This window comes from Poromitra crassiceps (assembly GCF_964638095.1).
Source record: "Poromitra crassiceps genome assembly, chromosome: 13".
NCBI lineage: Eukaryota > Metazoa > Chordata > Actinopteri > Beryciformes > Melamphaidae > Poromitra > Poromitra crassiceps.
This window is the reverse complement of record NC_139644.1, coordinates 2,169,212-2,193,547: the sequence shown is the minus strand read 5'-3', so window position 1 is coordinate 2,193,547 and position 24,336 is coordinate 2,169,212. Positions and strand designations below refer to the sequence as shown.

Genomic DNA, 24,336 nt, shown 5'->3' with positions numbered 1-24,336 from the left:
AGTAAAACGTTAACTTCTGCTACTCTAACGTTAGTACTCCTATAATGACAAATTGACATGTAGCATTAATGTCATGCTATGCTATTACGTCAGAAAATAAGATTACCTCGATTTTGTGGAAGATAGGAAGATGTCAAGCGGCAGGCTGGTGATGCGAGGTCTGGAGGAAATAATACTCTCTGGCTTTTTCTTCGAGCTAAAAGTTACCCGGCAACAGCTAGCATAGACTGGAGAGCAATGGAGCAAGGCTAGCAATAGCAACTAACGTTAGCAAGTTAGCAAGTGTAAGCGGGGACAAGAAGATGGCTGTCGTGGCAGTGAGGAAATTTTTCAGAGAGCAATTCGGACACTCCCCCGAGTCCCGTGCACGCTCACGCCCCTTCCTGTTTTCGCGGCTCCAGATTTGAACAGATATCCCACAATGCTCCAGGAAAATCCATTCATCCAATCAAACTGAATCAAACAATATCAGGAAGTGGGCTTCATTTTGCGTGTCAAACCCAATGAGCTCAGTTGGTCCATTATATTTACTGGCAATGCACTGGTCTCTCTCTCTCTCTCTCTCTCTCTCTCTCTCTCTCTCTCTCTCTCTCTCTCTCTTAAAATCCGGAAAACAACAAGCAACTTCGGATAGAAGAAATATCTGTTTGCATTCAACATGCTCTCACAGCAGTTCGTGTTGGCAGTAACAAAACTGTAATCTATTTATTTGATTGATTAGATTTGTGACAGTCATCCCCCCATCCTTGTGACTGTCAGCATGAATCATGCAGGAAGCGACACCGGCTCTTCCTGGTTCCCCCGTTCGGGGAAAGAGGCTCTTCCTGGTTCCCCCGCTCGGGGAAAGAGGCTCTTCCTGGTTCCCCCGCTCGGGGAAAGAGGCTCTTCCTGGTTCCCCCGCTCAGGGGAAAGAGGCTCTGGGCACCGAGCACATGCACACATCACTAGCAGCGGAATGACGTGGTCGTTCTGAGTGACATGAACAGTGTTGGGGGTAACTCATTACAAAAGTAACATATTACATGTAATAAATTACTTTTAGCAGTAACTCAGTAATATAACTTATTACTTATAGGATTTCAGTAATATTATACCAGTTACTTTGTCAAGTAACTCAAGTTACAAATTGAGTTACATTTTATTAAATCAAAGCACATATTTAAAAAAGATACAGCAATTTCCTAATCAAACTGTGTGTTTTTATGCAAATAACCACTATAGATGACAATAACAAAGGAAAATAATAACATTTCGAATTTTGGATTGTTTACACCGACTTCAAGGCGGTTGAAATAATTCTTCGGGATGGTTCCGGGGCGGCGATGTCATTCTGCTGCTGCTGTTGTTTTGGTCAAAGTAATGCAAAAGTAGTGTAATAAGTAACAAGTTACTCTACACAGAAAGTAATATTGTAAAGTAACTTATTACTTTCAAATGAAAGTAACTAGTAATATGTAGTATATTACATTTTGAAAGTAACTTGCCCAACACTGGACATGAAAGACATGAAATAAGTGATACTGTCACGGAAAAAAAGGAGAAACAACAAAACATACACTAACAACACAAACTTTTGTGAGACGCGTTTGTTCCATAGTATTATCTGTGCTTTTAGCGGCATAACGGATTCGGATTTGGTTACATACATACATCCCTACTGTATGTGATGTTGTATACCATGCACACATTACATACATACATCCCTACTGTATGTGATGTTGTATACCATGCACACATTAAAACCACTCCCTCTGCTCTTGGTTTCTGGCCACAACTCAAGTCTGATGACAGACTGACGTTTAAATGATGAGGAAATGAGATTAGCCTCAGATCAAATGAAGACAGCAGGACTGAAGGCTGCTCTTGGCTCCGAGTCCTATGCAGACTGAGGCCAAACGTCTGTTTGACGAGGTCACAGCAGGTAAGGATCCCACCCGGATACATTAGACATGTTTGCTAGATGAACCATATGATTTATATTAAGTATTTTACAATAGTCTTTAAATGGTAAATAACCTGCATTTGTATAGCGCTTTACAATCAGTACGGTAGGTAGTGGTACATTCACCCATTCATACACCGATGGTGGCAAGCTGCCACGCAGGGTGCTATCATCATCAGGAGCAATTTGGGGTTCAGTGTCTTGCCCAAGGACACTTCGACATGCAGACTGGAGAAGCCGGGAATGCTTGGAGATCTAAATAATAGGGTTAAGTGTGCTATGATTTGTGACTTTGGGGCCAAAACAAACCTTTTCTAAGATGATGTTGATGATGACGTGATGATGCCATGTCTGACATGTATTACTTTTAGTGCAGATTGGGTCAAAACCAGGTCAAGTTTGACTGCTGTTACACTTTATTTCCTCTGTAAAATGTGATGAAATCTCAGAACTGGTCTGACAACTAAGTTTAACAAGTGAAAAGCAGCATCAATGTCATCAATTTCATCAATACCGAGTTCCAGTGAATGCATTTAGCACAAACCCTTTTGCAAAGTAGGTTATTTGTTTGAAAGGCTTAAAATCATTATTTGCTAGCCTACATGTTACAACAGTTTCAGCAGGCTTTCCTCTTCACTGACATCCATAGTAAAGTTACAGTAAAGTTGCAGTAGAGACACCAAGATAAAACTGCTCCCTGCACTTTCACATGTAGTATCGCTCTTTCTTTAAACCTACACCAAAATCCTCCCAAACGGATTTCAATGTTACATGAGTTCATTTGCAAAAACAGGTATCTCCGTTTGTATTTGTTATGGTTTTAAATTATAAATTGATGTATTTATATTGTAATTTATTTATTTTTGGTAAATTGTTATTATCAATCATATTCATCATAATCATCATCATCATTATAAAACATATTCATCTCATAAGTTTCACATAAATCACCTCAATAATGTTTTTTATGCACTCCAGGGAGCAGGTGTTGTTTATTCATTTCAAGAATGGCGTTTACATGTTTTCGCAAATTAACTATTCTTTCCTTAAAAACAGTTCAGCAGGATGACTAGTATTGTTTGCACTTGTTTAAGAGGAAGTGTGACTTTCAGGCCTGTTTTGCCATGCCAGTTCACACAAGTAAAGGAAGTCAAAAAAGGGAACCAGTTCTGACTTCTCCTTATGAAGTAGTCCAGGTCCTTATGTATTTTCGTTCAAAATTTTTGGAGAGTTTGTAAACTATACATTTTTGGAAAGCTTAGAGTGTGACGAAACCCAAAACCAATGTTGCCATTTTTTTCAAAGTCACTATGGTGGCCATCTTGGCCTTTCAAAATGGCGACCACCAAAATTAAACACCTGCACTGGAAATCCCTATATGACCCAGCAATGTAGTTTCCTATGAGCTTTTATGAATGGAATGTCATCTATAGGCCTAGTGGATGAAATTGAACTTGGTTGCTAAGAGTTGCATGTTGAGAAATTTGAGTAATTCGCATAATGAGCCAATTAATTGCCGAAAACTGGAAAATGGCTATAATTTTGCTTCCAGTTAACTTAGAAAGATGATCTAAGAGTCTAACTCCATGTTTGTTATGTGCAGGAATTCATCTATTACCATAGTGCAGTCATGCAACCTTTCCTAATTAGCATAATTAGTATAAATTTGGTTAAAAAAAGGTAACAATCAGGAAATCTTCTGTTTTGGGCAACTTAGAACGATTATCTTAGAGTCTAAGGCCCATATCGTTGCATTGGCGTTGTTTCTAGGCCGAGCGCCTGGCGCAGCGCAAATCAGTGGGCGTGGACCAGCGCACTTGATATCGTCGTGCTGGCGCTAGACGCAGCCTAAAGCATTACAACCACGCCTTTTAAGCGTAAAATTATGCACCGTCATGCTCATTGGATAAGTGCAATAAACGAATCGCACGCTTGCCTTTTTAGCTTCAATTCCAGTGGTCCCGCAAAACCTGATGAATGCCAAGCGCTCTGCCCCCCCCCCCCCTCCCTTCATCCAGTCTGTCTGTCTCCATTATAGGCTATTATTCCATATTATTATGCTTCTCAAACCAATCTAACTGCAGTTTAAATACTGCAAGCATGTAAATACGCTAGACTATAGCAAGATCAAAGTGAAAAGAATGTTCTAAAGGCATCAGCTAGAAAAATATAGCCTATCCCTATATGATGAGATTAATTTTATATTGGTGACCTATTGGCCTAAAGCGCATTTGGCAGCGTAAAGCCATATTGATATCGTCCCAAAACAGGCGCAAGGCATGTTTTTTTGCGGTTAAGGCCCGTTTTAGCGCCGAAGGCTTGTGGGAGAATAGGGCCCTAAGTCTATGTTTTGATGTCTAGAAATTAATGTCTTGCCATAACTAAATCATGCAACCTTTGTTGCATGATTAGCATAAAGTATATGATTAGGCTGAAATGGACATCTATATTTTGGCTTTAGCCAATTCCATTTTGGATTTTAAAAACGACAAATGTTCAAAACACTTTAAGGAAAAAGGGAAGGAAAATCAATTGGATATAATATAAAGTAAATATATTTATAATTTGAATTCAAGCATCCATAACAAATGGATTGTAACAAAAATCTCTGTACGTCAAGGCATATTGAAATTCATCATTTGCAATTATAACTAACTTCTGTTAGTTAAAAACCCATCTAATTCAAGATCTTCAGCATCACTGCCATCTGAATCCCGGTTTTCAGATCTTGAGTCCTCATCGTTCTCACATTGTGTACTGCAAAGGCAAAGGTCAGTGCATTGTAAGTTTCTCTTCCTACAGGAGCATATTTGTGTGAACAATCTCCTTTGCAGCGGCATCTCACCATTTCAATGTTGGACTCAGGAACTGGTAGTACCTCAGTGGTAGTGGGTCTTAACTGGCCTTTATCATCCTTGAAGTAGCCATTTTTGAGAGGATTTAAAGGTACTTGCTGCTCAACGCTTGCCTGTCCCCAAACATGAGCTTGCACATGTACCCTATCAATGTGCTTTTACAAGCCACCCTCTGTAGGTGGTAGCTTTTCACTCTCTGCCATATACTTGCAGAACATGTGCCAATGCAGCTCTGGAATGTTTCTTAATGTTTATTCCTTTTGGGCAGTAGGCAGCACACACAAACCTAGCCAAGCATTTATGTTGTTCCTCCGTTACTCTGGAGTGATCTGAAAGCTTCCGTACTTTAGCATGCATAGTGCACAGACTTGAATGCTCTTACCTTTTATTCCATAAAAGTTAACCTTTCGAACCACCCAGGTGACGTGACGGTGACATGGAACACCGCAGCCGCTCCTGAAGGCATCACCTGGCCGAACCCTATCTGTGATTGGATGCGACCGTCAGCCATTTTGTAGCGGCCCGCCAGACAGGGAACCCCACTCCAAGCATTCAACATTGAGCCAAGTATATACCTGGACAGCAAGGCTGGATAGTGAGAGCTCTCGCTTTCACTCGTAAAACCTGGGTTGTTGCACAACCCCTACGTTTTACTTCGCTTCAGCTCGAGCTCTCACTAATGCTACCTACAACTGCTGCAACGAAGCACCGCGGTGCGACCTTCGGACGAAAAAGGGCCGTCATGGCATAGCGCACGGGAAGAAGATAAGACGGTGTGAGCGAACGTTGTGCCTACCACGTCCAAGCTATAATACCTCACGAAGGTGTCGTGGGTTGACCATGAGCACACATGTCCTCTACTGATACACCGCACAATTGCGCCCAAGATAAAGCAACACCCCGCATAGAGTGAGCTTTAATGCCCTCCGGTGGAATCTTCCCAACGGCAGAGTAGGTTAGTGGCCTCAACTATCCAATGTGACAAGCGCTCCTTGGACAGAGGCTTACCTAAAGCCTGAGCTCCATGGCATACCAAGAGCTGGTTAGAAGTGCGCAATGTGCGCGTCATATTCACATAGGCTAGAAGCGCCCGTACGGGGCAAAGCGCCTGGAGTCTCCTCTCCTCCATTGGATCAGAGTAAGGAGGGTTAAACGCTACCAGATCTATGGTCATAGACCTGAACCCGGCCCTAATGTTCTTGGGCTGGTAAGCGGGGTTGGGGCGAAGCGTGACCCTGCGCTCATCATCAGAGAACACCATGCATGACTGTTGCACCGACAGGGCAATCAAGTCACCAACTCTTGCCGGAAGACAAAGCTAGCAGCAATGCCGTCTTCAGTGAAAGGTGTTTCAGACTGATTGTGTCAATCGGTTCGAAGGGAGGTCCCGAGAGACCCTCCAACACCGTAACCAAGTCCCATTTAGGGAAGACGCTCCTCGTATGGGGGCGAAGATTGGGGACGCCCTTCATAAAGCGAGAAACCAAAGACAGGCTTCCCACTGTCTTGCCCTCAGTCTCCATGTGGCAGGCAGAGATTGCGGCCAAGTATACTTTGAGGGACTGTGGCGACTGGCCCGCTTCGTACAGGCCTTGGAGGAAGCAGAGAATGCTCTGTATGCCATAATACACTGGATCCAGGTCCTTTTCCGCACACCAGCGCGCAAAGGACTGCCACTTGTGAGTATACTGTGCACGAGTGGAGCTAGCTCTAGCGCTCTGTATGGTCTGTACCACGTTCATCGGTAGGCCCTGGGCTAACAACCGTTCCCCTTCAGGAACCAAGCTGCCAACTTCCACTTGTGTGGGGAAGGGTGCAGAATCTCACCGCCCGCCCGCGACAGTAGGTCCACTCGACGTGGCAACAGCCACGGAGCCTCCTGCGCCAGAGCAATCAGGTCCGCGAACCAGATCTGCGACGGCCAATGTGGGGCTACCAGAATGAGCTGCAGGCCCTGCTGCCTCACCCTGGCTAGCACCTGTGGGATCAGGGGGATTGGGGGGAACGCGTAGAGGGCCTCCCCCGGCCAGACGTGCGCCAGTGCATCGTGGCCCAACGGTGGGTCGTCCCCGAGGACAGAGAACCACTGGGGGCAATGGTGTGCGAGCCGCGATGCGAAGAGATCAATGCCGGCTCGACCGAACTTGGCCCAAATTTGTTCCACCACCTGTGGGTGGAGAACCCATTCCAAGTTGTGCAGGTTGCCCCGCGACAAGTCTGTGCCCAGGTTGAGGTGCCCCGAATGTGGGCCGCCGACAGGGATAGCAGGTGAACACGAGCCCACTCGTGGATGTCCGTCGCTAGTTCGTTCAAGGCCTGCGACCGGACACCGCCCTGGCGATTGATATACGCCACCGTGGCAGTGTTGTCCAAGCGTATCAGTATATGGTGACCCAATATCAAAGAAAGATCATCATTCTAAGATGGCTAAAAGTGAAAGATCTAGCCATTTCCTAATTGTGACCTAATTTTTACATACCTTATGCAAATCATGCAAATTAGGAAATGTCTGCACTATGTCTGCACTATGGTAATAGATGCATTTCTGGACATGACAAACATGGACTTGGACTCTTAGATCGCCTTTCTAGGTTAACTTGAAGCAAAACTTTAGCGATTTGGCGATTAATTAGCTCATTATGCTAATTACTCAAATTGCTCAAGATGCAACTTTTAGAAACCACTTTTAATTTCATCCACTAGGCCTATAGATGACATTTCAGTCATAAAAGATAATAGGAAATAACATTGCTGGGCCATATAGGGGTTTCCAGTGCAGGCGTTTAATTTCGGTGGTCGCCATTTTGAAAGGCCAAGATGGCGACCATAGAGACTTTGAAAAAAATGGCAACATTGGTTTTGGGTTTCGTCACACTCTAAGCTTTCCAAAAATGTATAGTTTACAAACTCTCCAAAAATTTTGAACGAAAGTTGAAATCAGAACATTGGGAACCTGACTAAAGGGGAAGATGTGTTTAGACCAGGGATGTCAAACATACGGCCTGGGCCAGAAGCAGCCCGTCAGAGGGTCCAATCCGGCCCACATGGGTACGTTTGCACTGAGAAGTCCTTCAATCCAATTTGATGCACATGTTAAGGCTGCACTGCCCTGCAAAGCCAAAAGGGGGTAACTCGCCAGAGTGTAGAACTGAGAAAAATGACTTTAAAGTTTTGTTGTTGTCCAGCCAAATGTATTGTAGGGAGAATATTGGAAATGTGTAAATTATATCTATTTTTAATGTACTTATTCATCTACATATTTCTTCTATAGCTCAAACTTGACCTTTGGCCCTTATTTGGAAGTTACCTTACTCTGGCTTTGCATTGTCTGCAAAATAATAAGGGGTGATGCCAAGCCAAAAGACAGTGGGCCCTATCTTGGCACAGGCGCTATCCCCTTTTTGCGCTTGCACACCTGTTTGCGTGCCTTAACGATAGCAGCCCGCCATGCGCAAGTGTCCAGGTGTTATGCCGAGTTTTGCACCCCCGCCCAGCCGCCGCCGCTAAACGCATCCCCACCTCACAGGAGCATATTGTAATGATTTATACAGAAACGTAACTGTTTAAAACTGATAGAATTGTCTGGGTAGACGTGACCTCCCTGTTTTCTAAGTTAAAACAGCCCCGAAATATGGTGGGGATGCAATTCTCGGCGGGGGGCGGAATTGTTCACGGCACCTGCCGCAGGCACAGATTGGAGGCGTGCCAAGTCATCTGCGCCTCCAAAATGCCGTGAAAACATGTTCTTAAATGTACCTGTAATTCTTTACACTAAAATAAACTGGAACATTTTGAGCTCTTGTTATTTATAGATTATTGATTTTCTTTGTCTGGCCCACTTGAGACCAAATTGGGCCGCATGTGGCCCATGAACTAAAATGACTTTGACACCGCTGGTTTAGACATTATAACAAATATTACCAACAATTCCAAGTCCTCAGTCTCATTTTGTGTTTTTTTCTTTTTACACTAGATTTCACATTGACCATCCATGAACACCTTTAGAGGTATGTATGCGGGCTAAAGTTTTTACCAATGTGAAATATTTATTTTAGCCCAGTGGTCTTAGGTCTGCCAATTCTTTTCAAAATAGTTTGTGATTTTTTTTAATGTATTTTAGACAAAGAAATATTGAGTAAACCCCAAGCATTAATAGTTAATAATAGGCTACTTTTGACAAAAATGCTTTACAAAGTGAATTTAATGAAGCAATATGTGAAACATGTTATTTGCTCCTTTTTGCGGTTTTAATGTAATCTATTAATAAAAAGAAGTGTCAATCCTGATATCCTGGTGTGCGCTGGATTATAAATGTTATTATAGGCCACGCTTAAAATGCAACACAATTTTACTTATTGTATTTTTTTAATCATAGGGTGTCACTGCTCTGTTTCTCTATCAACCAAGGGGGCCTTGGCCTGAAAACGACCCATGTTTTAGCTCCATTTGGCGGATCTAGGCATTTGGGGGCCTAAGGCAAACCCAGGGAGGGGCCCCTCATCAGTAGGGACCCGGTGGCGCCCCTTCAATTTTTTTTGTTGCCTTTTTTGGATGTATTTTAGCCATATTTAGAGGCTGTTTGAAGTGACATGTACCCTCAGATTCAATGGGCATGACCCTCTGCATCCATTGTTCTCCCCGTTTTTAAATCTTATTTATCAAAGAAAGACCTACCTGTAACTTCTTCTTCTCCTCTCTTCACCAGTACAGTCTTCACCACACCAATGATGTCCTGTCCAGATATCTGGAATCACATCTGTAAAAACAACACAACCAAACATATTCAGTTCAACAAATGCACCCACTGTGAAATCTTATTTTCATAAACAATATGATCTCTGTATGGTAAGATTGTACTTTATTGTACATTAGGGGTGGGGAAAAAAATCAATACACCTTAGTATCGCGATATTTTGCCTGACGATATTGTATCGATATTTGATGGATGCCAAGTATCGATATAAAAAAAATTGTAGGCCATGCCATGCCAGGCCACCGGGCATCTGCCCGAATCGCCCGATGTTGCAGTCCGTGCCTGCAGTGGCGAATTGAGTCCAGAGAAGCTTAATAATGTAGCCTACGTGTGGGGCAAAAACAAAACAAAACAAAACAAAAAAACACTGCATGTTTTACTTCCGGTGAGGTCAAGGAAAAGGTAGGAAAAGGAGTTAGACAATATATCGAAAAATCGCAATATTCAATATATCGCAATACTAGCATATCGCAATACTATCGTATCGTGACTCAAGTATCGTTTTAGTATCGTATCGTGGGCATCTGGTGATTCCCACCCCTATTGTCCATTCATGTGGAAGATGATTGGTTGTCATCATTTACCTTGGATTTCAAGCAGGTTCTCTGATAGTTGAATTGAGCATGGTCATGTTGTGTTACTAAACTGACACACAAGACAATAAAGGGTCAACTGTGGAGACACAAAAACAAACAAAATATACTGTTAGAAATGTTTACCTTTTATCTTTGGCTTTGGCTCATCCTCTTTGTGACTGTCTCTGTATCCTTCCTCTTATATTTGTGTCAGTGTATTCTACAACTTATCTTTGTGTCACTGTAATCTTCATATCTTTGTGTCACTGTAATCTTCATATCTTTGTGTCACTGTAATTTTCATATCTTTGTGTCACTTGTAATGTTCATATCTTTGTGTCACTGTAATCTTCATATATTTGTGTCACTGTAATCTTCATATCTTTGTGTCACTGTAATCTTCATATCTTTGTGTCACTGTAATCTTCATATCTTTGTGTCACTGTAATCTTCATATCTTTGTGTCACTGTAATCTACATATCTTTGTGTCACTGTAATCTTCATATCTTTGTGTCACTGTAATCTACATATCTTTGTGTCACTGTAATCTTCATATCTTTGTGTCACTGTAATCTACATATCTTTGTGTCACTGTAATCTTCATATCTTTGTCACTTGTAAACTGTTCCATGGTGGAACTGTTAACAAGGATGGGTGGGTGGAACTTCCACCCATCCTTGTTTATTTCTCCCAGCTCCCTCTTTGTCTCTCTCTCTCCCCCTCTAATCTCTTCTCTTCCTCTGTCTCTCTCACACACCCCCCTCTCTCTGTCAGACATATGCAAACTTCCACTCTAAATGCACTCAATTCCACTCACCCTTTCTGTCTGCCTCTCTCTGTCCAACCCAATCACTGTTCGCTAACGTTAGCAGCTGCGTCCAGCTCCTCGCTAAGTTCGCAGCTGCGTCCAGCTCCTCGCTAAGTTCGTCGTTAGCAGCTGCTGCTGCTGCAGCAGTGGCAGCTTCTTGCTCACTTTTGTCACTAGGCGCCGCCGTGAAAAAGGCTGTAGCTTTGGCAGTTTAGCAAGGAAGTTTTCCTTCTCCTCTTTCTTCTACCTTTTTGCATCACCGCTGGGGTAAATTCATTTCATGTTAACTGTTGTGTTGTCCTTATGTATTCGTTCGGTTTTCTGTTCCTGACTGTTTGTTTACACATTGGCTGCGGCCACGAGGAGTGATCATGATTGATAGACAGGCCGCCTCCCTCCCCCGTCACACCAGCCAATCCGGCAGTCAATTCATGGAATAGTCCAACTAGTGGGGACTGAAGGGGGGCCCCCGGCGCGAGACACCCATGATTCATGAATTCGTCGTTCTGATGCAATTTTAGCATATGGGTTTTTAGAAAGACATGGTGCAAAGTAAAAGAAAAATAATAACGAAAAATATTGTTTTTACCATAGTTTTATGGGGCCCTTGGTAGGTCGGGGCCTAAGGCAACCGCCTTACTTGCCTAATGGTACGGTCTGCCTCTATGGGGGCAGGCGGGCCTGGCGTGGGCGCCGCCACAGAAGGAGCAAGTATGTAGGACATAGATGGGCAACATACGAATTGCAATACGAATTGCACACAAAAAAAAAAAAAAAAAGATTTACAGTGCACCTGAACGCAACATGCAAGATACACGCTGAATAAGTGTCCAAATGTTCATGTCATTCTGGCCAATACTCTTCTGTTATAGCATTTCAGTCTGGAATATGGAATATCTTTCAATAATATTTATGACTAAAAGGCTAAAAGTAATCTCATGTGTAAGAAATGACTGTTCTACTTTGAAGTAGAAATTTAAATAATTAACTTGTTGGTTTTGGATTTATTTAGCTTCAAGAGTGCATTTTTGTTCTTGTGTGACCCTCAACACAGGCTTTGAGAATCCCGGGCCACTTACTGATACTTATGCTTAAATTAACCCACTCATATTCTGGTTTATTTCAAGAAAAACATTTCGGCTAGTGGAAATTCTAATTGGCTGGTAACTTTAAGATCTAGCAGCCATATTGGCAGGTGGTGAAAAAAGTTAATTTCAAGCCCTGCAGGGAGAGCAGGTGGTGACATAGAAGTGAGTGAGAAAAGGATAAAATATTGGTGGTTAAGACTGAATAATGACATCACAACTGTTAATTTAAAATTAGTTATTCCTCTAAACCTGGCTTCAAATGCCCAAAATTTTTCGCGCTGGCGCCGTTCAGCCCTCAGCAAAAACTGGTAGCGAGGACATTTTTTTGTGGCCCTCTCTATCATCAAAGTTGCCCATCCATGGGTTATGGCATGACAATATTTGTTCGGCCCCGGCAACAATCTGGGTTTCTCATGTGGCCCGCCATGAAAAATAGTTGCCCACCCCTGATGTAGGAAGCTATGCGGCAACCAGAAAGGTTGCAACCCCAGTTTTTTGAAGTTGTTGTTAAGACCAGCAGAGGGCAGCATTGCATCAAAAACAAAGTTAATGGAGCAGTGGCATTATAGTAGTTGCTTGTATTATTTCTGTCCTGTTCATTCTTCTCAGCTGTGTTAAGTTCTGCTTTGGCATAAACTTTATATAATATCAGAAGACAAACTACTTGCTTTTACTTACTCAACCATATTGGATTCATGTAGTTTGAACTAATTTTGTCTGAAAAAGCAAAATTAATGTGTATTGTGTAAAATGTCAAATAAAGAGAGTACTTACAGCCAGCCTTCTCAATAAAAATACCATGTGATGTTCAGATATTGTGGCTCATTCCAATTACTGCGGCATCATGGTGCTAAAAGAGTTACAGCCAGGAAATTAAAGATACAAATATTAAACACAGAAATGAAAGCAATGTTAAGAAGAAGAAGGGAATCATCCTGCTCTAATGTTGTTGATGAAATTCACATACATATACATGTAGCCAACATTGTGCGTATACTGGTGTGTTGGTACGCAAATCAGCAAATGCAGGTTAAATGTGACATCTTTCCATTTTTCAGTTAGCAATGGGGTCCGGCAAGGAGGGATTTTATCTCCGATTTTATTCAACGTTTACATGGATGATCTATCTAGTGAATTAAATAAGTGCAATACGGGCTGTCTTATGGGTAACTCTATCATCAATCACCTTATGTACGCTGATGACCTGGTCATTCTGAGTCCATACAGTGGAGGGCTACAGCAACTATTGAAAATGTGCTCAAATTATGGCAATGAACATGACATAATTTACAATGCAAAAAAGAGTAGTGTCATGATAGTGAGAAGCCAGGAGGACAAGAAATTGGCTTTCCCAGCCTTTCACCTATCTGACAGTCATCTTTCTGTATGCCAGGAAATACCTTGGCCACATCTTCACAGATAATCTCCATGATGATAGAGATATCTATAGACAGTGCCGCAAACTTTATGCTCAGGCTAATATGTTGCTTCGCAGGTTCAGTATGTGTTCTGGTCCTGTCAAGGGTGCACTTTTTAAAGCTTTCTGCACTCCCATGTATACAGCTTTCTTATGGTGCACATAGAAGAACGGTAGCATGCGGAGGCTTAAGGTGGCCTACAATGATGCCCTGAGGATTCTACTTAAGGTCCCTAGGTGGCATAGTGCCAGTCACTTGTTTGTAACGTGTGGAATCCACACATGTGAGGCTCTCTTAAGGCATTCTATGTATGGATACAAGCTAGACAAAAGCTTGGCCAGCTAGTCCTGTAGCTAAGCTTGGCCAGCTAGTCCTGTAGCTAAGCTTGGCCAGCTAGTCCTGTAGCTAAGCTTGGCCAGCTAGTCCTGTAGCTGGCCTATAGCCCAGAAATCAAACAATCAGTATAACATGCTAGACTTTAAAAAAAACACATAGAAAGTAAAGTGAGAGTGATGCATCAATGTGTGTTTGATGGTGTATGTGAGTGCAAAATGGGATCTTAGCCTCCGTTTAAAACCAACCAACCCAAACCATAGATGGAAGAGATATTTCCAGGTAGACTATTCCAAGATGATATAGACCTGCATGTATATAACAGTTTTCTTCATATAGTTGGTATTTGGTCTGGGCAAAGTCAACTGACCCCCACTTGTCCCTCTGGTTGAGTATGTGTGAATACTTGAATCGTAAATTATGCTGTTGAAAATAAATTCAGGAGTTTGGGTATGAATAACTCTGTGAAAATGTAAAAGGTGGATGGTTGATAGTCGTTCTACAGTAAGCCATGTGAGACGTATATGCATGTCAGCTACGCTAGACCTGGGGGAGCACCCCAGGACCAGCCTAGCTGCCTTGTTTTGTGCTACCTGTAACTTCACAAGTAGACCTTTAGATGCTGATGACCATACATGCGCACACACACACACACACACACACACACACACACACACACACACACACACACACACACACACACACACACACACACACACAGAGCAATAATCCAAGTGACACAGAGCCAATGACGAAACAATCTGGCAAAGTAACAATGGTGTAACAAACGATGCACACTTTCTAGTGATAGGAACAGCTCTACCCATATTGGCAACAACCTTATTGATGTGATCATACAAAGACAATGTACAGTCAAGCCAAAGTCCTAGAAGTTTTACTATATTTACTTGCTGTATCATTTCACACTCTATCAGTAAATTCAGTTTAGGATTGTGTGATCATTTATAATTAAAACCAAAAATTATGCACTTTGTTTTTGATATATTAAGTACAAGTTTATTTGTCTTTATCCGATTGTAAATAATGTTCAGCTCGCTAGACAGAACCTGGTTGAGTTCTGAACATAATAAACAGTTGAGTCATCGTGTTGAGAGGGCCAAGATAACTCCCTTACAGGACCCTACGGCTAGAGCCCCATTCAAATATACTCTGCGACCTGTCAGACAGGTAACTTTTGACCCACTGAATAGCAGAGGATTTAAAACCATAACACACAAGTTTAGAGGTGAAAATATCTGTGTTGGTTGCTTTCTAATGTTAACTTATAAAAGTCACTTGAAAACGGCAACCTGGACAATTTATCGGTCAGATCAGCCTCGAGATGCCCAGGAAGGATTCTGGATGAATTATCAGACGTTATTGTGGCATGCATGTTTGGTCGTGTTTTGGCTGTGGGGAAGTGGATATTCATGTCAGCGTGAGCCAGGAAATACCCTGATTCCCCTGTATTAGGCTATACGGTACAGTCTAATGCCTGGTGTTGACCAAACTGAACAGTCAAACAATGTTCCATAAGCATAACAGTAACGTTAGGCATATTTACAACTGTTACATTCATTATCCACACAAGACAGTAACGTTATTAGTGGAGCTGGGTGGTAATTTCTACAAATGTAAATCTGTAAATCTATATTAGTTAGCCACATTTAGCATCAAGCTAACGTTATATTAGGCAGTCTCACAGCAGCTAATTGCAGTCAGTCAAACAATGTTCCATGACCATAAGCATAACGGTAGTAACATTAGGCATATTTGCGACTGCTGCATTACTCAACACGAGACGGTAACATTATTAGTGGAGTTGGGTGGTAATCTCTTGATTATGTCTATGGTGGTAATCTACACTAGTTAGCGTATAGATAGCGCTAATTTTTTAAGTTACAGAATGGCACATTCACTCATTGGTAATAGAAAACACTTTGTGAACGTTTATTTTTCGCCAGAACCTACGGATAGTACCTTTAAATTTGGGAAAGTGGAATCCTTGTTGGCATCCTTGTTAACAGGCGAGACCGTTCACTCCAGCTGCACACGTGCCACACTCAAGCCATGCTCAAGCCACGCTGAAGAGACCGTTCACTCCAGCCGCACGCGTGCCACACTCAAGCCATGCTCAAGCCACGCTGAAGAGACCGTTCAGGATTCTGTTCTATTTTCCAAGCGTGACTCTGCCAGGCATACATTCAGTGCAAGTTGTGGGCGGGGGCAAGGCGAGCCGAGCGAGGCGCTGAGGAAAAGAGAGTGCTTCTGGTGTGACCGGTTTAGCGTGACACTCAGCTTCTGTTAAGCGCTGCTTCAGCTCTGCCTCTTTTAAGCGCCTGGTGTGAACAAAGGCTTAGAGCGAAGCTTTTGGAAACACTCGAGGATTTGAGAGACAATGAGCTCAAGAGTTTCCATACCTGCATAATTGTATAAATGTATAATGTATAAATTTGTCCTACTAGTTGAAAATATTCTTTGAATTTGCTAGGGAGCAACGATGGTGATAATTAAAGAACTGCTATTGGAAACCCTGAATGATTTGGGAGACGAGGACTTCAAGGGCTTCCGATGGTTCCTGCAGCAGGCTGACATCCTCAAAGGCTTCCCAGCCATCCCAAAGAGCAGATTGGAGAAGGCAGACAGGCTGGACACAGTGGATCTGATGATGCAGACCTACAGCAAAAACTCTCTGGAGGTGACCAAGAAGGTTTTGAAGAAGATGAACAGGAATGATCTAGTGCAGAGTTTATCAGACAGCAGCTCAGGACTCGAAGGTAAGTCACGGGAGGGTATGAAAATAAAAGACACCTATGTCTAATGCATTTATTATTAAACACTGGGAACACTTTCTTTGGATAGTCAAACATTGTCTTTTTTGTTGTCCACATTGACATTAAAGTAACTATCAAGTGGTAAAAAGTAGATGTTCAACAGTGTCACTTTTCTATTTGATTCATCTCTACAGGCTATGTAACTCTCTAATATTAACCCCAATCCTAAAATGAACCCTGGCCATGCAGACAATGAATATCTATAGACATTTCACGCAGTTATGAGTATCGCTATCAAACTCAGCAAGCTTTTAGTGCCACATTATAGCCACTTGATAAGAAATGGAAGCTCAACATTGGGCTATCCAAATCAAGTGTGACTGAAACATTTGACTGTATATACAGTAGAGTGCAAAGTGCATCATTTCATTTTATTTTTTTAAATCAGACATGCAAGGCCTGGACTGAGGACCAGAACCAGCACAGCTCAGTCAAGGATGATACAGACAGCAGTTTGATGGTTCAGGTTTATTAAACAGGAACACAAGTACGGGTCTGTTCAGATGAAGATAGTTTGTGTCACTTATTTTTCTGAGAGACTCAGACGGATACTAAACATGATGAATGATCAATCCTTCAGTATTTACTGTATGTAAAGAGTTGTGGGATTAATATGGGCTGTTGGCTGGTTGGCTAGTGTTAAATTCATGTCAGTGACATTCTCTCTCTCTCTCACTCTCTATCCCTCTCTCCCCCTCCTCTCGCTCTCTCTTTCCCTCTCTAAGTGGATGTCAGCGATGTCGTGGAGACTTCAGAGAACAGAGGAGCTTCCTCCAGTCAACCAGAGTCTGCTCCTCTTCCTCACCTTCCCACCGGAAGCAGAAAGACTGAAGGTAAGTGTGCTGCATATCTTCAGTGCCTACTGCCCAGGTGGGTTATCTCGTCGAAAGGGCCTTTCTGTGTGGAGTTTGCATGTTCTCCCCGTGCTCCCCAGGGGGTTCCTCCGTACATAACCCCCCCACTAAAAACATGCAGAAGATTGTCATCGTCATCCGACCAGTGACGACAACATCCGAAGTTGGTCCCCCGGGCGCGGGAAAGAAAAACCGAGCACTGCTCCTGGCCTGACCCCCGGAGGAAAGGACAAGCCTGGATGGGTTAAATGCAGAGGACAAATTTCACCGGCCACCGTCAGCATGAGTGTGTGTTTGTGGCCGCATGCATGTGTTGGGTGTGTTCGTGTGACAATAAAAGACGGGCTTGTCCGTCTACTAACTGTTATAACTAACTGTAACTGTTAACTGTTACAACTGTTATAAAACTGTAACTGTTATAACTGCTAGCTGTGAAAGAGGTGTCTGGTAAACACTGTCTACTACTGTATTTTTAGTTTAATTTTTGAATAGATATTACTTTGTTCTACACAGATTTTCTGGTGAGATCAGAGTCTCAACAACTCATCACACGGCACCAAGAAAACCTCCAATCTAACATCCAGGACAAGTTTATGTGTGCAGAAGAAGGATGGTTAGAGAAGAAGGATGAGAAACATCTGGAGGATATCTACACAGAGCTTGACATCACAGACGGGTGTGACGTACACATCAACAGCCAGCATGAGGTCAGGCAGATTGAGATGGCCCCAAGAAAGCCAGCGGACACAATGGCATCAATCAAACCAAGCGACATCTTCAAACCTTCTGGAAAGCACAGATCCATAAGAACAGTACTGACCATTGGTATTGCTGGAATCGGCAAAACGTTCCTTGTGCACAAGTTCATCCTGGACTGGAGTGAAGGAAGAGCCAATCAAGATGTTCATCTCATATTCCCCTTCACCTTCCGTCAGCTGAATTCACTGAAGGGTGAAAGGTTTTGTTTAGCAGAACTAATTCATGAATGTATCTGGGAAACCAAAGACATCACGGAGGAGGCTCTTAACGAAATATTCACAAGACTACAAACATCAGGAAACACCAGCTATGAGAAGAGTAACTTCAAACTGCTGTTTGTGTTGGACGGACTGGATGAGAGCCGTCTTCAACTAGACTTCAAAGCCAAAGAAAAGTGGTCAATTGATGTGACAAAGCCAACTAGAGTAGAAGTACTGCTGACAAGCCTCATCAAGGGAAAACTGCTTCCTGCTGCTCGCCTCTGGATGACCACAAGACCTGCAGCAGCCAATCAAATCCCTCCTGAATACATTGACATGGTGACAGAGGTGAGAGGCTTCACTGATGTACATAAGGACAAGTACTTCAGAAAGAGATTCAAAGATGAGGAGCAGGCCAGCAGAATCATCTCCCACATTAAGACTTCACGAACCCTCCACATCATGTGCCACATCCCAGTCTTCTGTTGGATCACGACTAACGTTCTGAAGGATCTGTTGAAAACCAGTCAGAGAGAAGAAAACCTGCCCAAGACCCTGACTGAGATGTACACAAAATTCCTGGTGTTTCAGATCGATCAGACCAAAGAGAAGTATGGCACAGAAAACTGCGTACAGTACATTCAGTCACTTGCAAAACTGGCTTTCCACCAGCTGGAGGAAGGCAACCTGATCTTCTATGAGAAGGACTTAAAAATGAGTGGCATTGACTTCAAGGAAGCCTCTGTGTATTCGGGAGTTTTCACAGAGATCTTTAAAGAGCAGGACCGACCAAAGAAGGACAATGACAAGAACAAGGTGTTCAGCTTTGTCCATCTGAGCCTTCAGGAGTTTCTGGCTGCTCTTCATGTGGTCCTGTCACTCAATAACAGTAACAGGAATGTGATGCCCAGGCCACAAGTGACTTTCCAAAATGTGTGGATGTTTTTAAGCAAAACATCTACAACAAAGGTCCACAGGATTGCTATTGACAAGGCATTACAGAGTCCAAATGGACACCTGGACTTGTTCCTCCGCTTCCTCATGGGTCTTTCTCTGCAGTCCAATCAGGATCTCCTAGAAGACCTGCTGAAACCGACAGGAAGTGCATCACAGTGCAATCGGAAAACAGTGCAGTACATCAAGAAGAACATCAAGAAGAATTCCTCTCCAGAAAGAAGCATCAATCTGTTCCACTGTCTGAATGAGCTGAATGACCGTTCTCTAGAGGATGAGATCCAACAATACCTGAGATCAGGAAGTCTTTACACAGACACACTCTCCCCTGCTCAGTGGTCGGCTCTGGCCTTCATCTTACTGTCATCAGAAGAGAAGCTGGACGTGTTTGACCTGAAGAAATACTCTGCTTCAGAGGAGGCTCTTCTGGGGTTGCTGCCAGTGGTCAAAGCCTCCAACAAAGCTATGTACGTGGATAAATAGCTAAAGTTACTTTATTAAAATGTCATGTGAGTACAAAATGGGTGGAATAACATATTGTTTGTCTTCATCACTACCTCTATATCAGGCTGAGTGACTGTCAACTGTCAGAGAGAAGCTGTGAAGCTCTGGCCTCAATTCTCAGCTCCCAGTTCTCTAGTCTGAGAGAGTTGGACCTGAGTAACAACAACCTGCACGACTCCGGTGTGAAGCTGATCTCTGCGGGGCTGCGGAGTCCTCACTGTAGACTGGAAACTCTCAGGTCAGGATCCCTCAACCTGGTCAAAACATGACCATTTAAATCCTGCTTCACTTACAGGGCAACGTCAGTGATTGCTAACCTGAGGAGGATTTTCTGAGCAGAGAAAATCCTATCATAAGAGCAGAGTCTGCTCTTACTGTATGATTGGGGTAATAACCTTTCACTCTACTTTGTGTCCAGGGCTTGAAATTAACACCCGCCACCCGCCAAATCCGTGGTATAAATTAACTTTGGCAGGTAAACATTGTTAAGTTACTAGCCAATTTGACTGGTGAAGAATCAAGCTGATCACTGTGTCTATTTGAAGCAGGCTGTAGAAGCAATCATCCTACCGATGCTGCAGCTGCGAGGCTGTCTCTCTCTCTCTCTCTCTCTCTCTCTCTCTCTCCCTCTCTCTCTCTGTATTACCTAACCCTAACCCACACACACACACACTTTAGCGTTTAGCCGTTTATCGATAAAGACAGTTTGTCTGCTTGCTTGCTTTCTCTCTCTTTCTCTCTCCGCCTCAGCCTGACAGGCTGAGTTCAGATCCGGCAAAACCTAGCAAAATATTTGTTTAAAACAGAAACGGTAGTGCGTTGAACACCCATGTGTTATGCAAGCGTTGCACCTATCTGTTGGATCTACTGAAGTGCTCTGCAATAAAACGCAAGATCTGGTAAACATGATGGAAAAGTTGATAGATACACAGACACCTCTTTGTATAAATAGGCCTAATATAGTGAACAAACAGATAGGCCTAGATAGATAGATAGTAGGGCTGGGCGATATAGCTAAAAAGTATATAGATATGAAATATTTCATATCAGTCGATATCAATAATTATTGATCATTTTTAATGACCCGTTTTTTTTTAAACGAGACGAAAACCACCTCATTTTCAAGGCACACTGGTAATAATTGTAATGCTAACACGTAAGCAGTCATTTACAGACATGGTGACATTTTATTTTGATGACATAGCCTAACGTTGCCTAAAGCGTTGTCAGCCATCTCAAATTTTTTTTTGTTAACATGTCATGTACTATTTCAGGGTTGTTTAACATTAACGGTGATTCAGGGAATGAGCTGCCCCGCATTCTCCAAAGTAACGTGGCAGATGTCCGCATTTGTGAAATTGGTGTGTAACGTTAATGTCCCGGTCGCCCGACTACTGCGGGCTTTTAACGTTATGGAACACATGTTAACACATCAATTTACTGAATTGAAACTCACATTGAATTCTTTGTAATGTTTACAGACAACGGTGTTCTGCTTTCGGCGTCGCTATTATTAACTATTTCCTCCACGTCTTCTCCCCGCACTCATTATTTTCTCTTTCTTCTGTGTTATTGTTGATTCTCATGGGGTGGTCTTTGATGGAAACTAGCACCCTCTCACTCCAGGCGTGGTAGTTTTTGACCATGGAGCCAAAAAAGAGTGATTGAAACAAATTAGCGTATGGACAGAGACATCTGGTAGACTCAAAACACTCCTGACTTAGTTTAAAATTCCGACAGAGTTTTTCATGACAAAATTAATTTTCCTAAGGTCCCAGGTTTCTCTAACTTAGCAAAGAGCATGGCTGGCAAGGAAGAGTTGATAATGGAGCTGGCCTCCATCTTCAGCCACAGGGGGGACCCCAGAAGGTAAGTCCCTTGCTGCCAGTACATTAGAGCCCTAACATTGGCAGCCCAGTAGTAGTGCCTAAATACTGGTAAGGCCAGTCCTCCCTCAGACTTGGATTTTTGGAAGTGAACTTTTGAAATGATGTGGTTCTTATCATTCCAGATGTAGGACAGAGTCCAGTTCTTTGAAAAAAGCTGATGTGATAAAGATGGGAAGATTTTGACAAAGATAAAGGAACCTAAGATAAACCATCTTAACTGAGTTTATACGGCCAATCATGGAGAGGGGCAGGATCTTCCAGTTTTCTATACACTTTCTAAGTCTACCAAAGTGACTTATCTATCTAACATGTAATCCTATCTTGTTTTACAACAGAAAGTTTACACTGAGAACTTGGCTATCTTAAAAAAACAACAACAGAAAACTGTAATTAACCTAACTTATGTTAGACTCTAACTTAACTCCGTGTGCGTGTGTGTGTGCGTGTGCACAGGCTGTCAGGCTGTCTGCTCACAGAGGAAGGCTGTGCTTCTCTGGCCTCAGCTCTGAGCTCCAACCCCTCCCATCTGAGAGAGCTGGACCTGAGCTACAATCATCCAGGAGCCTCAGGAGTGGAGCTGGTCTCTGTTGGACTGGAGGATCCACACTGGAGACTGGACTCTCTCAGGTATGGAGAGGCAATATCTGCTAGAAGGCTGAGCGTCACACACATTTATCTGTCATATTGAGAATGTGAGGAATATTGAACTGCAGTTATGACTGATGCTGTATGGAAACTCATTCACATTGAAGGTTATTAAATGCCCATGTTTCCATTATCAAAGAGAATCTGCTGATCTGACTTTGTTTATTCCCCAGTGTGGACCATGGTGGAGTGCAGATGTTGACACCAGGTCTGAGGAAATGTAAGTGTGCAACACACATTCAATTATTCTTCACACTGGACCCGTGGGAGTTGGCCCCTAAACCCCCAACCCTCCCCCACACCTCCCCCCCCACACCCCCTCCTGCCACCCCCGGTAGGAGTTGGATTAGGGCAATTACCCAATTAAAAAATCTGATGAAATTCCCTCAATGCGTTCCTGAGATATCACGTTAACGAGCATGAAATGAGCGGTCGTGAGGTCACAGTGACCTTGAACTTTGACCTTTGACCACCAAAATGTAATCAGTTCGTTCCCTAAATCCAAGTGGACGTTTGAAGCAAATTCGAAGAAATTCCATCAAGGCATTGCTGAGATATTGCGTTAATGAGCTTGAAAATGGTGTTTGAGAGGTCACAGTGACCTTGACCTTTGACCTTTGATCACCAAAATCTTATCAGTTCATCCTTGCGTCCAAGTCGACGTTTGAGCCAAATTGGAAGAAATTCCGTCAAGCCGTTCCTGAGATATCACGTTAACGAACTTGGGAATGGCGTTCGTGAGGTCACAGTGACCTTGAACTTTGACCTATGACCACCAAAATGTAATCAGTTCATCCTTGAGTCCAAGTCGACATTTGAGGCCAATTTGATGAAATTCCGTCCAGGCGTTCCTCACATATCGTGTTAACGAACATCCGATGTACGGACGGACGGACAACCCGAATCCATAATGCCTCCGGCCTGGCTATCGCCGGTGGAGGCATAAAAACGCACACGGAAAAAAAGCGGACTGTGTGTGCAAATACCTTAAGTCCTGTTCTCTCCACCAGATGCTGTTGACCTCACACTGGACCCAAACACAGCACACAGAGAGCTCCTCCTGTCTGAAGAGGACAGAAAGGTTACAAAGATGCAAGTGGAGCAGCCATATCCTGATCACCCAGAGAGATTTGACTACTGCTATCAGCTGCTGTGTAGAAATGGTCTGACTGGTCGCTGTTACTGGGAGGTCAAGTGGAAAGGAAGGGTTTACATAGGAGTGACTCACAGAGGAATCAGAAGGAGAGAAGAGGGTGAAGACTGTATGCTTGGAGTGAATGAAATGTCTTGGAGTCTGATCTGCATTAATGATAGTTACTCCTCTGTCTGTCACAATAACAAAGTAACAAAGATACATTCCCTCTCCTCCTCTGGCTCTAACAGGGTAGCAGTGTATCTGGACTGGCCTGCTGGCTCTCTGTCCTTCTACAAAGTTTCCTCTGACACATTGATCCACCTCCACACCTTCCACTCCACATTCACTGAACCACTCTACCCTGGGTTTAGGTTTGGCTTCTGGTCTGGGTCTGGTGACTCAGTTTCCCTGTGTTAGATAGAGGTATATATATATATATATATATATATATATATATATATATATATATATATATATATATATATATATATATATATGAGTAAAGAAATACAAAGCTACAAAGCTGACAACCTCCCTGTTTCCATACATTAGCCACATGCAAGATTACCAAGTTCCATTCACCATGAATGCCATAATAGTGCGGCAACTTTAAGTACCATGGTTACATGTTCCTGAAAAGTAACTTTTGTGGTGGAATAAATAATGTTGCTTTATTTCTATCTGTGCAGTGTGTTAAATAAAGACTATACGTGACAATGTAATGCCATGGTGGATGTGAAGTTGTTTGTGGAGCTACTGTTTTTTTCTGGATTTCAGTTATTAATTGTT

General features: G+C 42.9%; 1 protein-coding gene across 1 annotated transcript; it reads left to right on the top strand.

The window, feature by feature from the left end:
• Positions 1–16,273: 16,273 nt before the first annotated feature.
• LOC310787862 (NACHT, LRR and PYD domains-containing protein 3-like) lies at positions 16,274–23,964 on the top strand (the record flags this gene model as incomplete). Its single annotated transcript, XM_083649324.1, has 7 exons — positions 16,274–16,550; positions 17,333–17,440; positions 17,975–19,841; positions 19,943–20,116; positions 22,221–22,394; positions 22,586–22,632; positions 23,423–23,964. 7 exons carry the CDS (start codon positions 16,274–16,276, stop codon positions 23,962–23,964), a joined length of 3,189 nt encoding a protein of 1,062 aa, XP_083505450.1.
• Positions 23,965–24,336: the final 372 nt, after the last annotated feature.